This window comes from Gymnoscopelus microlampas (genome assembly GCF_963454915.1).
Source record: "Gymnoscopelus microlampas genome assembly, chromosome: 17".
In the NCBI taxonomy this organism is placed as follows: domain Eukaryota; kingdom Metazoa; phylum Chordata; class Actinopteri; order Myctophiformes; family Myctophidae; genus Gymnoscopelus; species Gymnoscopelus microlampas.
Window position 1 is genome coordinate 29,480,668 of NC_139954.1, and position 16,608 is coordinate 29,497,275.

The following is a 16,608-nucleotide window of genomic DNA, read 5'->3' on the forward strand; positions in this document are numbered from 1 at the left end:
TAAAAATGCCCCGTTTGTGACAACCCACTGCATCTATAGCCACCCTTACAGCTGGCATTAAAATGTCTTGTATCCAGAGTATATCTAGATGTAATTTAAACATTTATAACTGGTATTAACTGGTGTGTGTAGTATCCAGACTGTATCTAGATTGATCTGATTTCAACGTTTACATCTGGCATTAATATGAATCTCTATTGAATCTAATGAGGCCCAGTCCCAATCCGCAATTTGTGCGTGAGCATGAAAGGAGCCCCCCGCCACACACACACACACACACACACACACACACACACACACACACACACACACACACACACACACACACACACACACACACACACACACACACACACACACACACACACACACACACACACACACACACTCTGTGTCTGTGTCTGTTTCCTAAACAATTAGCACAATATGTAAAATGAGGATTTTTAGGCATTAGTACGTTCTAAACCCATGTTATTACTGCTGTTCTACATACAGGCAATCAGTGACCAGAAATTACAGATTGAGGCTTTAACCTTTGCTTTTGTAAAATATATGAAACCATTAGGCTTTTATGGAAGATGCCTCTGAAAATGTCTTCTATTACTAGTTTGACCAATTCAAATACTCTTTCATCTTAAAATAAAATATCTATTATTAGAGTAGGGCTTGGCTTTACAGCCACATGGTGCAGAGCAGCAGTGTTAAAGATACACGGCAAGAGAAAGACGTGCCTCTATGAAATCCAACGGCCTGAAATCAGTAGTGGCGACTGAGAACATTAATCCATAAGTAACGCGAAAGACCTGACATCGAAGACAATTTATGCTATAACTAGGCTAGGTTTGAACTTAAGAGTGAGTTGGTGCAACCGGCCCCAGGTCACTTGTAACATAACCCGCCCATGAAGACTAACATTATACATTTTTATATGGTATCTATTTAGCCTATTGGAGTTTTATATTTAGCCTACTGTTTGCATGTTGTCAGTCGCACTGCAACAAGCATTACCGCCAACTGATGGATCGATAAGACAGACCCTTATTGATCGTGAGAGAAATTCAGTTGTCATAGCAGCACCGCAGTAGGGATGAAACATACATACATACATACATACATACATACATACATACAGGTAAGTGTAGAACAAGTACAGATTTATGTAGTAAGAGTAATACTAATTCAAATAGGAAAACAATATAAAAAGACGGTATAAAAGATCACTTAACATCCAAGCTGGACCTCTGCACCAACTGTAGGCTGGTCAGGTATGCATAAGCCATCAGTAGATATAAATAGAGGTATAGTAGGTATCGTGTGCATTCTATTACCAATAAAAAGGGCATATAAATAAACCTTAAGACTGACCTGGCTGTCTACTCTGCACGTGGGACTCACCAGGTTAGCACAACATGTAGCTGCATTTACACTTGTGATCATTCACAATGCATCCTGTCTCAGGGTGCATTTACACTAAAAGTGTTCATTGACAATGAAAGGAGAGGAGTTCAATGGGTCCATGTTACATTAGTTAGGTCATTGGTTCTCAAAGTGGGGGTTCAAGGGGGTCCCCAGCAAAAGTAGTTAATATAGCATCACAATCATTTTAACCACTTTATCCATTTATACGATGACTATTCAAAAATAGCAGATCTACAAGCTTGTGCATCTGCTATTTTTTAAACGTATCAAAAATGTTTGGAAACTTTACCTAAATATTCTCTTCTAGGGGTCCCTGGCACAAAACATTTTTAGATGGGGGTCTGTGGCCAAATACATATCAATTTGGGGGTCCTTGACTTGGAAAAAGTTTGAGAACTACCGAGTTCTAGTCTCTGAACGTCTCATGAAGCATGAAGTTGGGAGTGAGAATGTGGATGTGGCGCACAGCGCTTACCACACAAAATTAACAACGTTGTCGGGCAGAAACCTCTTCTCTCCACATTGTAACTTTGCGTGTTTTTTTGTAAATGAATGTCCTACTACAGCGTCACACAAAAGTATCAAAAATAGCAGATCTGCTACTTTTGCCGTTTTCCCGAAAAATTTAATTTCTGAAAAGTTTGACACATGGAGGTGTCCACCCGACAGAGACGATAAGTAAGCTCTGCCTACATAGTTAAATATATATTTATTTTTTTGGGGATATAACGTTTGAAAGATAATTCTTCACAGTTCAAAGCAAAGAAACCAGTCAAAAAACCTGAATGACTTAATTGCTGCTGGATCATGTAACTTCCTTTAATCTCTACTGCATGCCATGGCATGCTGCTTATGTGTCTCTGTAATGGACGGTGGCGACTCGGTGGCCTATTAACACATTCAATCAGGGAACGCATCTGTGTCATTTTAGATCTTAGCTATAACCATTATTTTATACTTTGGCTATTCAAAAATAGCAGATATACACGCTCATTTTGCAAATCTTTGCTTCTGGAGGTCCTTGCCTGGAACAAAATATTTTCTCATAGCGCGATGCCGTGCTATGAGCTTGTATATCTGCTATTTTTGAATAGCCAAATAAATCTAAAATGACAGATCCGTTCCCAGATTGAATGGGTTAACATGAGCATTTGTCGGTGGCACTTGTAGTTCTTATGTTTAATAAAACTACAACAAGTTAACCTCTCGGAGCGTATGTGACATGTGTGTTTTGCATGTATCAGACAGCGCGTGTGAGCGCGCATCAGAGAATGTGTGCACTGGATGCATCAAAGAAAGCGCGCGTCAGAGAGATTAAATTGATTTGATGTCGGGTCTCGGGAAGGGCTCTGGCAAATAAATTGCAGACCCTTGTTGGGTCGGGGCCGGGCTGGGCTCGAACATCACAGGGCCAGGGCCGGGCTGGAGTTTTGGGCCCGTGCAGAGCTCTAATTTACATTTCTATGGCGTCAGATGCCATCCATCCAAACGCTGTCTGATCACCTGAGATGCATATTAATGCCAGGTGTAAAGAGGGCCATATTTGTTGTGACAAACACAAAGCAGAGTTTTGATGGAGCATTTCAGGTAAAGAGGCCAGAGCCTGGGGTTTGGGGGTAGTGAGTGCCCCACCACCGAGGTAGGGGGGAGTGAGTCAGGCAGCTGGCTAACCATAGGCAAGCCCATGCACCCCCCCCCCCCCCCCCCCCCCCGCCCCCCTTCATTACCAGCATTTCTCTACCTCACGCAGCCTTCTTCTACACTATTCTGTAAAAAAAAAAAAACGGTGGGGGGGTGGGGAGAAAATGAAAACCAGAGAAGAATGACTCATGTTCTTCTCTCAATGTCGGCTGTCGCATTCTCTCTCTCCATCCCCCCAGAAACAATGCTCCACTCCCGCCTTGACATCCATCAGTTTGTCTGGATGTCTGTGTACAAGAGGACATGGACACTTGGGACTATGTCGAGTTTTCGAGGAAAACCTCCTCCTGCACAGATTACTAAAAAGCAGCAGACCGACAGCAGTAGACGTGGGGCCACTGACAGTGGACTGCTGTTTACTGGCTATAAAAGCAGTTCAGTTGAGGCAAACAGGACACATCCACAGAACTCCCCAAACCACACCCTAATCTCTCTCTCTTTCTTTGACACACACTTCCTTGTGTATGCACAACTAGAATGAGGTGCATGCCAACATGTCCACAGAGCACAACCACAGCCTAACACATGTGACACGAGCATACAGTATGTGGATGTGCGCTGACATACACACGCACCCACACATTCGTGCGTGCGTGGGTGCGTGCACACAAACACACACACAAATACACACGCGTGCACAACACACACGCACAAGGAAAAGAAGGCAAGACCAGGATTTGGCAGTCCAGGCATTCATTTCCAGAGACTCCAGAGCCATGAGTCAGCAGGGAGAACATCCAAACACCAGTGTACTCCCTGACCCCAGGACAGCCCGGGAACACACAGCAGCACCTTCCAACTGGAAGCGTTAATTGCAGTAGCTGATCTTAGATCTGTGCCCCACCTGACCCAACACTTGCACAGTAAGCAGCGTGGCTGAGGCCAGAGTGACATGGCTCCATGCCCACTATACAGCTCACTGTCTGTATTACATTTCACTACTGGCCGGCCACACACATGCATACGCACGTACACAAACAGAACACTTAACTACAACCCTTGCTGCAGGTAGCATCCACATGCCCAAAGGTAACAGAGTAGGTTCCAACCAGCTAAGCACATGGCCGTTTAGATAGGAACAGAGAATCACATAATTCAATCGTTTATTGCCGTAAAAAAAAATTATATATATATATATATATATATATATATATATATATATATATATATATATATTGTGAAATTGTCCTCCATGGGGGCTATTCGCTTTTGGCAAGTTGCATATCCGGTCTAGAGAAAAACAGCGGACACGGAAACAGTCTGGCATGAGTGTATGGAATTGACCAGATCAAGTTGTGGAGTAGGCAGGCTCTGGCAAGGTTTACATTCTAAATAGAAACCAGGCTTCCAAGGCCGACACACCATTACGACATTATCCTCCACAAACAGTTATATCAGATTTGTAGAAATACTATAGATTCAATACTAAAGGTTTGTGATCCGTCCCCTCAACAATGTGTCCACTACGCTACCAACGCATCAGTTACCATCCAGCCCTATTCGATGAACTCCAGGTAAAATTAACCAACATTAGAATAAGTTAGATCTACTTAGCGTTAACGTAGCAAGTAACAAATGTTGACGTTTATCTAAATGTTCGTTACGTTATGATACTGTGTGTTGGCTGCAGCAATTTTAAGCTTCATCATGGCTAACATGGGTTTCAGAGTCAGTACGATGCGATACGGCGATGCGTTTTTTTTTCCAATCGAACCCAGTTCGATTTGTGCGTCTTTTCGCATGCGGTAAAAACTGATTGACTAATCGCACCCTGTCTGCAAAGGCCTTCACACTCCTAAAATAGCTGATCTACAAGCAACTCATTGTGAGCTTGTAGATCGGCACACAGCTAAGTATAAAACAGGCATTACAACGCCATCAAGGCCTGCCAAAATATATTTTAGTCAACTAAATCAACTGTAGATCAACTGTAGATTAAATACAGAGGCACTACACTATGGGACAAGTACTCTACTGGTATACAACTTTCTTCACTTAATTTATATAAGAACACATCCATTATTACACATTCCCTGATAACTTTTGCTTGGTTTCTTTTTTTCTATTCCCCGTTTGCTTGGTTGCTCTATGGATTTGACATCCTGTAAACTCTGATATGTCAACTATGTTGGCTAATTATTATCAGTAATCTAGTCATGGATAATCAGGTATTTACATTTTGTAGATTTTCATTTCTCATCATGTTATTTGTAAATTATAATTCTAAAAATATTATTTTGTTGTTTACAAATAATGTTCAATTCATGTTTTTATACATACATAGAGTCCTTGTATGAACGCTTTGGGCTTCTTGCCTCCTCCTGGCAATTTTCTTTTATATTTGTATACTGTTTTTGTATTGTTTTGTGCAAAATAAATCAAATCAAAATCAGTTGAATAAAACTACACCAAAAAATATAACTAAAACTAAATTGAATTTTATTCAAAAGCTATGACTAAAGGTACATCAAATTTGCACTAGTTAACATTACATTACAAATCTTTTCCAACATTCTTTAGAGAGATATAATTCATTAGGAATGGCTCAGTGAAAAGAAAATAACACATAAGAGCTGATGATTACAGCTAAACAATAAAAATCTCAGATTGTGATTAGCACCTGGGTGTTGGTTGGCAAGAGTCTGAATCTATCACACAATGTTACAACACTATTAACTATTTGAACACTATAATAATGACAAAGGTTAAAGTTAAGAAGAAGCAACCTTAACTATCATTAGGTTGGAGGCATTGGAATGGTATGCGCAGTGGTTTATGGGACAAGTAGGTCATTCACTCCTTCACACTATGTACACAGTCTTGTACATTCACCTTCTTTCACGTTTTCCAATTATTTACTTGACCCGAATCAAATGTTTTATGGTCATGATTCATAATGTAGCCGATTCATAATGTAGCTGGTTGGCTTTATTCCAGGTAGCCTACTATATAATAAGGAAACCTCTGTCATCAAAACCTGTCTGTTCTGCACAGTTCTCAGTGGCTTAAGAAATTGATCTGAACTTGCACACAGGCATTGGCCATTAGCAAATGCACAACACAATGCCTGTTTTTCACTTTCCCAAAATGTAAGCCGTTTATTAGTGTTTTTGTCTAAACACCGGAGATTCAGAGTTTGGCCTATGGGATCATCTGTCGTCATGGTTACAGTGCTGCAAGCTACGGGATGATCAAACTGCGCATGTGTGGAGTTAGTTACTGCTGCGAGTGCCGACCACGGCCACTGCCACACAGGGAACGCCACAACACACACACTCTGCAAACTTATAAAGGACTTTACAGCCTGTGTCTACACACAAAGCGTTTCATGAGCATAAGGGCGCTTTGGAGATCATCTTCATAGCACTAGCACGCAGATTCACACGTGCAATGTTCAAATCCAGGTCCTCACTAATGCTCATTATATTATGATAACATTTTTGTCTACCCCGTCTGTATCAGGAGGGCTGTGGACAGTTCAGAAACCCGTCTGTCAGTGACATCATCGATGGCAAATCCAAGCTAATGGAAACTGCAGGCTTTCTATTCCTGGAAAGGGTTAGCATGCTTTAATGGAAGCCATTATTCTGCGTTAATAAAAATAAAAGAAATTTAATCTTGTTTGAAAAACAAAAACCTGCCTAATGATGATGGTAGGTGGGTTTCTTTAGTGTCCACAGCCCTCCTATGAAACATACAATTTTTCATGAGCATTAGTGAGGACCAATTATATGAAGATAGATTGAAAATGGGTTAAGTCGTCCTTTAATGGGAAATTCACTTCCAACGATCGGAATAAGTGTTTACATGCCGATATTTCCCCGGTGATCTGAATATCAAAAGGTTTATACCACCCCTCTCAGACAGAAATTCCTTCCCGATCAGACCGGAATATTCTCTTCCAATGTACTTGTTTACATGAGGCATTTTTATTCTGATTGAGCTGTCATTCTGAATATAAGTAGAATAGGGTCCATGTAAACGCAGTCACTGTTGAGCTCCATTAGACTGACTTGACAGAAACCATCCCGTAACGAGGAAGTGACAGTTTGCATTCCTGGGAACAACCAATATAATATCCATGTCTATCAACAGATCCTGTCAAGCTGTCCTTGAGCAAGACACAAGACCCCGACCCACCATAACCTGTAAGCTGCTCTCCGTTAAAATTGACAATTCAAATTAAGCAATAATACAAGAGTGCTATACCGTGAGGTATATTGGCACTGGTGGTGTGCCAAATAATATCAGCACAACAGTGCTACAGCTGCCGGTGGCCGTTGCTAGATTACAGGTATTGGAAACAAGGTGGATGCGTTCAAAGTGATCAGCAGTCATCAGAATTACAGACCTGCCAACATTGGAAAAATATTTTGAGTACCACACTTGTGCGCTTTTGCTGCGTTTCTGCACATGCAATCGCTCGCACCGTTCTACTACCACCATTGAAGTAAACACACATCCATGCTGGATTCCTCTGCGAGAAAGTAGCCAATAGAGAGGAAGCTATCCATCTAGCTATGGGATGGTAGCTCGGCAGTAGCCAATGAATCCAGCACAAGCCGCTATCCGTCCCGCTAATGGAAAGGCATCTATGGATGGCAAACAGCTGCTGCACGTAGGACACAGCACCGTACAGAGCCAGAGATAGCGAGTGATAGAGAGAGATATAAGCACAGTGAACGTCACGTCATCAGCTTGTAATTTTGCGTTACTTAAGAGGGACACATCGGACCCACGTACTTTGATGGAAAATGCGGGCCTGCTACGCAAAGTGCGTACATGTTGGCAGTTCTGGAAATAGTGGTTCACTGATCAATCGGTCGGCTGATTATTCAGACCAGAATCAAGCATTTTGAGATAATATGCATTAACCGTCGATGCCTGCACTCATGAGGCCGATAAACAAAATAATTCTGCAGATACATCTGCAGGCAGCCTCGTCGGTGTGTGGAATGTTAGTGCTCCCCCTTGTGTCAATTTTACCATTCTACAATAACGATACTTCAAAACTGTGAACTTGAACTTAGAATGGGCAGACCTAAGTTGGTGCTGTGGAACAGAACCAACTGTTTTCCTGGAAACATTGGGAAAATGTTTTCAGTACCACATTGGGCGTTTCTGCACATGGCACTTTGCTTGAACACGGTCATTTCTCACTAGCCTCCATATCATGAAGTTATTCAACAATAAAAACAACTTTTTATGATGATCATAAATATTGTAATACCATTATCAATAACGAAATAACGATATGTTATATGCAGCCCTATTGCACATGTATGCCTGTTGCCTACATTTATGTACAAGATAAGTACAGTCAGTACTGTTCACCTACTCAGAACTGACACACACACACACACACACACACACACACACACACACACACACACACACACACACACACACACACACACACACACACACACACACACACACACACACACACACACACACACACACACACACACACACACACACACACACACACACACACACACACACTAAGCTAGTGAGTCATGCCTTGGTAATAAGGGTTTCCATTTGTTATTGTGGCCTGGTATTATTATATAGTATAATATAACATACGCGTCACAGAGGGGTCGGCCTGGCCGTTTTTGACATTTTGAAGTCAACTAACTTTGCTCAGGAAGCTCTCAGAAGGCTCCCCTTTCCTGGCCTTTTCTTAATATTCCATGCAAACATGGAATATTTTCTTTTATCAGAAATATTTCTAAAAACGAAATATGGCACCTCGATACAATGTTGATAATCCTTCTGTGCGGATGTATTGGTAGGGCTTCATTTACTCATTCAACCTAGTGGCTTTGGTGGAACTGTTATCATTTATGTTCAGTGTCTGATGTTAACAGCCACCATAGCAATAAGCCCCCACCTACAGTATTACAACATGTTAACACCTACATGACCACTTATTTGTTATGGACATATCATATAATATATAATACAGCTAGTATTTACATTTTCTTTAATTGGATTCCCTTAAATTGACAAAAACTTATGTCAGTTTGCCAATACATAGACATTGCTCTGAAAATGCATAGCATTTGATGACCGCACAAAGCACATAATTCTTTTGCAGAGGCATGGCCATCTCTCATTATGACTTTCAAGAAGTGCCTTTTGTTTTCAGGTGTGGGGGTCAGTGTTGCTAGAGAAGCAACCGGGTTTATGAAAACAAGCCCAAAAGAAGCGACTAGGCCAAATGAGCACACTATTTGAAAATAGCCGACAAATAATCACATCGCAGACCGTTCCCTCTCCCAAGAAACACACCCATGTCGGATTGTAGGACACACTGCCTTCCGCAAGGAAGTAGCCAATCGAGAGGAAGCTATCCGCCCCGCGTATGGGACAATAGCTTGGAAGTAGTCAATCGAGTACAAGCTATCCATCCCACATATGGGACAGTCACGGCACACAGCAGTGACAGCGGCGCATAGAGGGAAAGCAGAGGGAAGAGTGAGAGGGAACGAGTAAAAGAGAGAGATAAACGCAGTTGGACATTAAGTCATCACCTTTTAATTTGGCACACTTTAGAGGGACAAATCGTACCCGCCTACTTTGATGTGAAAACGCGAGTCTGCTACGCAGAATATGTACATGTTGGCAGGAAACGGTAAGACTTCAATTCCTAGCTTTCAAACCTCAATATATTGAATTGGCCACTCTTAATATCATACAATGTTTACTGTCGGTATAATTAGATTACGTCTTCTGTTAGTGACAAAATGCCAATAACATTAGCTGGGAATTGCAAATCGCTAGAAAGCGAGCTAGCAAGCTAGCAGCTAAACTAGCTTACAGGGCTCAAAAGACTATTTTATGGGCGTCCCCCAGCCCACATACCAACTCCCGACGAGCCGGGGTCATAAAACATTTATCAGATTTGTCATTTGGGATGGCTGTGGGACAGTTAGCAAGTGAGTCTGTGGTCTGCTGTTGTTAAGCACATTACGTGAACATTTTCTTCATCATTGGCAATAACGTGATGCATGATCATGCAAGTGCAAAGTTAGCCAGCAGTAGAATAACATTAACCCATTAAAACCGGGAACGCATCTGTGTAACCATTATTTTATACTTTGGCTATTCAAAAATAGCAGATATACAAGCTCATAGCGCAGCACTCGGTGCCGTGCTATGAGCTTGTAGATCTGCTATTTTTGAAAAAACGTGAAAACTTGTGCAAATCTTTGAATATACATATTTTTAAAGCAAACATTTTTAATTCAAATCTTTGTTTCTGGGGGGTCCCTGGAACAAAATATTTTCAGATGGAGGGGGGGGGTCGGCGCCCAAATACATATCATTTTGGGGGTCCTTTAAAGGTTTGAGAACCACTGATATAGCAACATAAGTTTTCCAGAAAACAAAAGAAGACATTTTGTAGAATCCGAACCTCAGGCCTTAATGGGTTAATAGCCAACTAGCAGAACTATTCTCAAGTGGGCAAAGACAGCAGCACTTGCTGTCAGCTGATGCAGAGGATGAAGACAGGACTGATGATAAAGCTCTCCTCTCATCTGAAGTCAACTATCTGCATTATATACTGTACAGTGTCAGCCATCAGCTGCCCAGTTCTGTACAAATCGACATATTGGTCGACCACCAATTAGAATGCCTCTCGGCCAATCACAACGTGAGGTTGTAATCTGACTGTGGTGGAATAACGTAAAACAAAACTCACCTCTGTGTGTTGGTGGATGGGGAGTTCTTCAGTCTGGTGGAGTGCATTGATGGAGCTCCCAGTACCACAGAGCAGGGTGGAGTGATGAGCTGGTGTGGGCTGCCCGTGTGCGGGAGCGGCGCTTTGGCTCGTACGTTCCTGGAGCCCGCGCCAGTAACGGGGTTCCCGATATTCCCAAGGTTGGCCCGTCCGTCCTTGGCCTCGTCTCGTTCCTTCTTCCCTCGCTCCTTCTTGTTGAAGTGTGTCGCTGCTGTTCCTGCCGCCGCTGGCCTCTCCTCTTGGACCTCCAACATTCTCTCTATGTCCTTGTCTGTGTGTGTGGGTGTGTGTGCAAGTGTGTGTGTGTGTGTGTGAGAGAGAGAGAGAATGTGTAGGTAAGTGAAAAAAATAAGAGCAATAGGAAAGGAGTCTTTTTTGTTTGATCGGTGCGTTATTGGTGAAGCTTCCCCAAGGGGCTTTCAAAGCCCTTGGGCACACTGTTGAGAGGAGAGAAGAGACAGAGAAAAAACATCCGTTAATATAAACAAAGCTCACAAGCCATGTGTCCAAACAGTAGAGTCTGGTCGTGGTGTCCCTCAATGTAAAATACAGAGTGTTCATTTATTGTAACTCTTTGAGGGTGTACAAAACTGAACTGTAAGTGTTAATTTAATGCCTCAAGAGTTAAATAAATACTCTGGATTTTGCAGTGCAGCTGGGTAATTATTTTTAGTATCAAAACTATGTGAAGAAACGTACAAGGAAGCATAGCAATCTTGAACCAAGCTTTGTGTATACAGTATGTGTGTGCACATGCATGTGTGTACAGTGTGCAGTTTAGTTAAAAATTATCAAAACTACATTGAAGAAGCATTAAGAGGAAGTATTGCAATCTTGTGTGTGTGTGTGTGTGTGTGTGTGTGTGTGTGTGTGTGTGTGTGTGTGTGTGTGTGTGTGTGTGTGTGTGTGTGTGTGTGTGTGTGTGTGTGTGTGTGTGTGTGTGTGTGTGTGTGTGTGTGCGCACACACACACAGCATGCTCCCCTGGTAATTGCATGAGAATCCTGTCTGAGAGAGCAGCGCAAGTCAGTCAGATTTATATTGTCATCCTGAAAATATTTAGGAGCGCCTCCAAAACGCTCCAACATTGTAACTGGCTCCAGAGTTCCCCTGGGAGGGGGGGGGTTGCATGGGCTGCTGGGAACCAGACGAATACACACAAACTCTAACTATGATAGCAATGGCAGTAGTGGAGCTCATCTCTCACTGGTCTAGGAGTGTTTCCCAAAGAACGTTTTTCAAAAGAATTTCACAAATTTCCCAAAAGACAATAAGTAAGTGAAAATAGCAAGTTAGTACCTAAAATGGCCAGTGCACAAGCTCAAAACGCATTGCAGTGTGACTTGTGAGCCTGTAGATTGGCTAGTTACTATTATTAAATAGGACTCAAGTGGTTAATTCATAGTGTATTTTGTGTGTTAGTGTATTAAATGCGACTTCTGCATTGTCTTTCATTTCTCTCCTCTCTCTGCCCTTTGTTTCATGTCTCTCTACACTCTCCTATCTGAAATAAAGTTAAAAACTTCCAAAATAATAACTACGAAAAGGTACAGAGCATGTATGAGCATGCTTTGCGGTCCAATTTGCCATTTAAGGGGCGCCCCGGTAGCCCACCTGGTAGAGCACATACCCCATGTTGTCGCTGTCGGGATGAAAACTTGTCATTGGTTAAATATTTATAAAACCCACAGACAGACTTAACCACAACCACATTCAACCAGGTGTCCCTTGTTTTGGGCATGTCATCACAGGTGGAAAAAACTAAATCAATTTTTCAAAAATGTTTCAAAAACAGCAGATGCACAAGCTCCTAAGTCACACTTGAATGCGTTTTGAGCTTGTGCACTGCCACAAACTGCAGTTTAGGTACTTCTGCACAACATTGTCATACAACTATGTTATGAAATATAAACAGGGCATTCATTTACCATTTTAATACTGTTCAGTTACATGCATGTGTCAACGAAATAAATGGAAAACACTGAACATGAACGTGAATAGATTTTTGGGGACAGTTTCAGAGTGTTGCCTTTTGGCTACTCATCCAGATTCAACTGCAGAATAAAGGAAGGAGAACAAAGGGGGAAAGGGGAAGAGATGTGAAAGGTAGAAAAAAATACATCAGGGTGAGGTGCTGGGCTGGATAACTAGTCCTGAAGAGGATCCACTTAAGTCAAAATGATGATACCAGTAAAACAACTGAATAAACTTCTTAGTGAGGAAGCTCTAAAACTAATTTATACTTTGTCGTATGGCTCCCCAAAAAGATGAGATTTTTGCCATTACGCTTTTTTACTCAAGATGGAAGAATACTGGCAAAGACCACCAGAGACCAGACACAACGATGAAGAGGATACACAGATCATGACCAAACACAGATGAAGACCATACAAAATGAAGAAGTACCAAACAGAAATTATTATGCCTACACAATCCCATGTGAAATATACTTGGCTACTAGTTAAAGCAGCTCTCATGTTTCAGTATCAGCTACATAGTCCATTTAGGTCCAAGTTAACTAGCCTTTATGCCCTGAAGGGGTGTCAGCCAAATCTATACCACCCCAGCATATACAAACTCATGTATTTTGTGCATGTGAGCACACATACAAACAGTGGGACCTGTCAATCACCCACTCCCTCCAATCACCCACTAACAAGACACTAATTAGGGAGCTTGCTGACATGGCTGTCACAAAACACACACACACACACACACACACACACACACACACACACACACACACACACACACACACACACACACACACACACACACACACACACACACACACACACACACACACACACACACACACACACACACACACACACACACACACACAGCTAATCACAGAGAGTTCTCCCTCTCTCTCCACCTCCATTAAAAGAACCAGAGCTGTCTATCATAACAAACACTAGGAGCTGTAGCTCGCCCAAGTTAATGGGAAGGCCGCATAATGAGCCGCTAAAAATGAGTATTTTGCCTGTGATATAAATATGGGTCTCCACATGAAACGAGGGCGGAAAATAGTTCAATTCAATTAGATTTGGGTTTTCCGACACGGGTGGTACTGGGAGGGAGCACTTCGCCTCATGCTTATGTAACAGTCATGGCAGCCTGCAGAGAACAGAACCTTCACTGGGTTCTACGTCACCCGAAAGCCTTCTAAAGAGACTCTTATGGGGGAGATGGAGGCTTTAAGCCAGTGGAGTGTCTTAGGAGCCTTTTAGAGGTGTGGGATCATCAGGAGAGAAACCCTGACCTTGCTGCCAAGATACTTTGCTAGCTTGAAACTTCCACCTCCCAATACGACACAACACTGCAAGACAAACCTCGGCTTGACAAAAAAAAAAAAAAACAGATGCCAGCGTACACGCGCACGCACACGCACACACACACACACACACACACACACACTCTCCTCCCTGCTCTTAGCCCTGCTGTTGGCTGTAAAGGGCCTGCTGATGTTTCAGCCTTATTTATGCAAATCCCATTTTGCAGCTCAGCCACAACAGAGTATAGCTCTCCCTCTCTCTCTCACTCGCTCGCTCCCCCGCTCACTCTCCGTCTGCTCGGCCTCCATCTCGAGAAATTCTTTTTAACCCACTATTTGTGTAGCGCAATATCGAAAAACACTATTTTCCATCTCCGCTCTGTGTTTTTCTGCAAGACAATGCCCAGACACACAGCCGGCTGCGAGGCACCGCATGGTCTATGCAACATGGGAGCTCTCACAAACAGAAGGGCCTTTCTATCTCCTTACACAAACACACAAGTTGCATGTACCAATTCAAATCTAATTACGCATATAAAGTCTCTGTCCAACCGCTCAACATTAGGACACAACTGCGCTGGGTGGTCATAGAAACATGTCCTAAAAGTATCTGTTTTGTTTCTAAAAATGACACACTGAAGTATATATTAACATTTACTGTAACCTGAAAAAAGTGCATTTATCATCATAGACCATATATATATACATATAAATTTAATAAAACTAATCAGAACACAATCAAGAGTCAGAAACTGTTCATTGCCAAGTATCTTTTCACATACAAGGAATGGAAGGAATTTGACTGGGTGCAGTTCTCTCTGACACATCAAATTAAAACATAAAAAGTAAATATGTGTGCAGTACAAAGGTAAAAATAGTATATATGGTAGCCTAGGATTACAAAGGTAAAAATATGATATATGGTAGCCTAGGATTGATAAGAACTGACTGATAAATACACAAAAATACAGCTTCATCATTTCATGAGTTGGTCAAATACTTCTGGACAGCAATTTTACAGCAGCATCATGGACTGATGTTATCAGTCGGACTACTATTTTCTAGCCTCATGTTTAATTTATACTTCATTGTGCGAGAATAGCCGATCTACAAACTCAACTAGGTATACATCAGGTGTACATTTAAGGCGCAGTAGTCCCCAAACTTGACCCTTTCCAATATTTTCAATACCTTTGTATTTATTCATTATTAACCAACAATGTATATCTAACTTTATTGTCTTTATACTTACATAATAATGTTCAAGTAACCGATTAAACATTTATCCCTTATTAACCAACAATGTATATAACACTGTCTTTTTACATACTGGGGATATTTGATATTATTTGACTGCACCTCGTTGAGACTGATGAGACAGGGGTTATGACATGGGGTCAAATTAGTTAGGTCTAGAATTGCTGGTCTACCTTAAGTCAGTCCACCTTAAAGACAAGTTAGCTCATTTCATTAGCTTGTTAACTCCGTGACATCTTCTCTGTGAAAATATGTTGGTTTTAACCACAAAACGAGACCATAGATATCACAAAGGCAATTTGGAAGCTTTGCAAGATAAGCACTGGTGAAGGAAACAATAGATGTGCATTTAGTCACTGACAAACGAAACTGTACACCGTCTCCCTTTCTCTCGTTCTCTCTCTCTCTCACACACACACACACACACACACACACACACACACACACACACACACACACACACACACACACACACACACACACACACACACACACACACACACACACACACACACACACACACACACACACACACACACACACACACACACACACACACACACACAGTTCAAAAGAACGGACGGATTTGACTGGGGTTGTTCACACGCACAGTGCGCTGATGACTCGTCATTGATTCTGAATAGACCAAGGTGTTACCCGATTTGAAAAAGGTAGGCTATGATGTCTGTTTGCAACTTCCCAATGCAGCTAGAGCCAGTCATAACAGTGGGAGAGAGGGGCACAAAGCCTAAAATCATTTTCATGAGGCAGGGTGTTGCTCCGCAAACCCCTTGGGGGTCAATTAACTGCACTACCAATTGTGATTAACCTGATCCTCATATCAATGACTCTCGGTCTGAAACTGAGTGCACACAGTATTGGCTGGGGATTGGCTGACGGGGTATGGCACACCTGCATACTCACCTGTTGAAGTTGACTTCCTGAGCGTGGTGGCCAAATATGCCACACCCTGCAGAGAGCTCTCATGACACGCACACTCACTCACACACACACACACAGAACGCCTGGAATGCCAAGTAGTGCTAAAGATAGAGCAGTGACGCCACAGATGAGGCGTTTTGACATATACATCTACCGTAGCAAGAACCAACACACACACACACACACACACACAAACTAGGCTAGTATGACTAGGCTCTCTTGTTCCTCCTGAAAGCGAGCCATGTCAAATATTTACAGTGAAC

At 42.1% G+C, this 16,608-nt stretch overlaps 1 protein-coding gene across 2 annotated transcripts in view; it reads right to left on the reverse strand.

The window, feature by feature from the left end:
- bcl9 (BCL9 transcription coactivator) overlaps positions 1-16,608 on the reverse strand; it is a 35,099-nt gene that overhangs the window by 10,014 nt on the left and 8,477 nt on the right. For both annotated transcript variants that reach the window (XM_084084949.1, XM_084084948.1), the window contains exon 3: positions 10,832-11,307. In XM_084084949.1, the coding sequence (XP_083941075.1) occupies positions 10,832-11,124 (293 nt within the window). In that variant the 5' untranslated portion in view covers positions 11,125-11,307. The remainder of the gene's footprint in view (positions 1-10,831; positions 11,308-16,608) is intronic.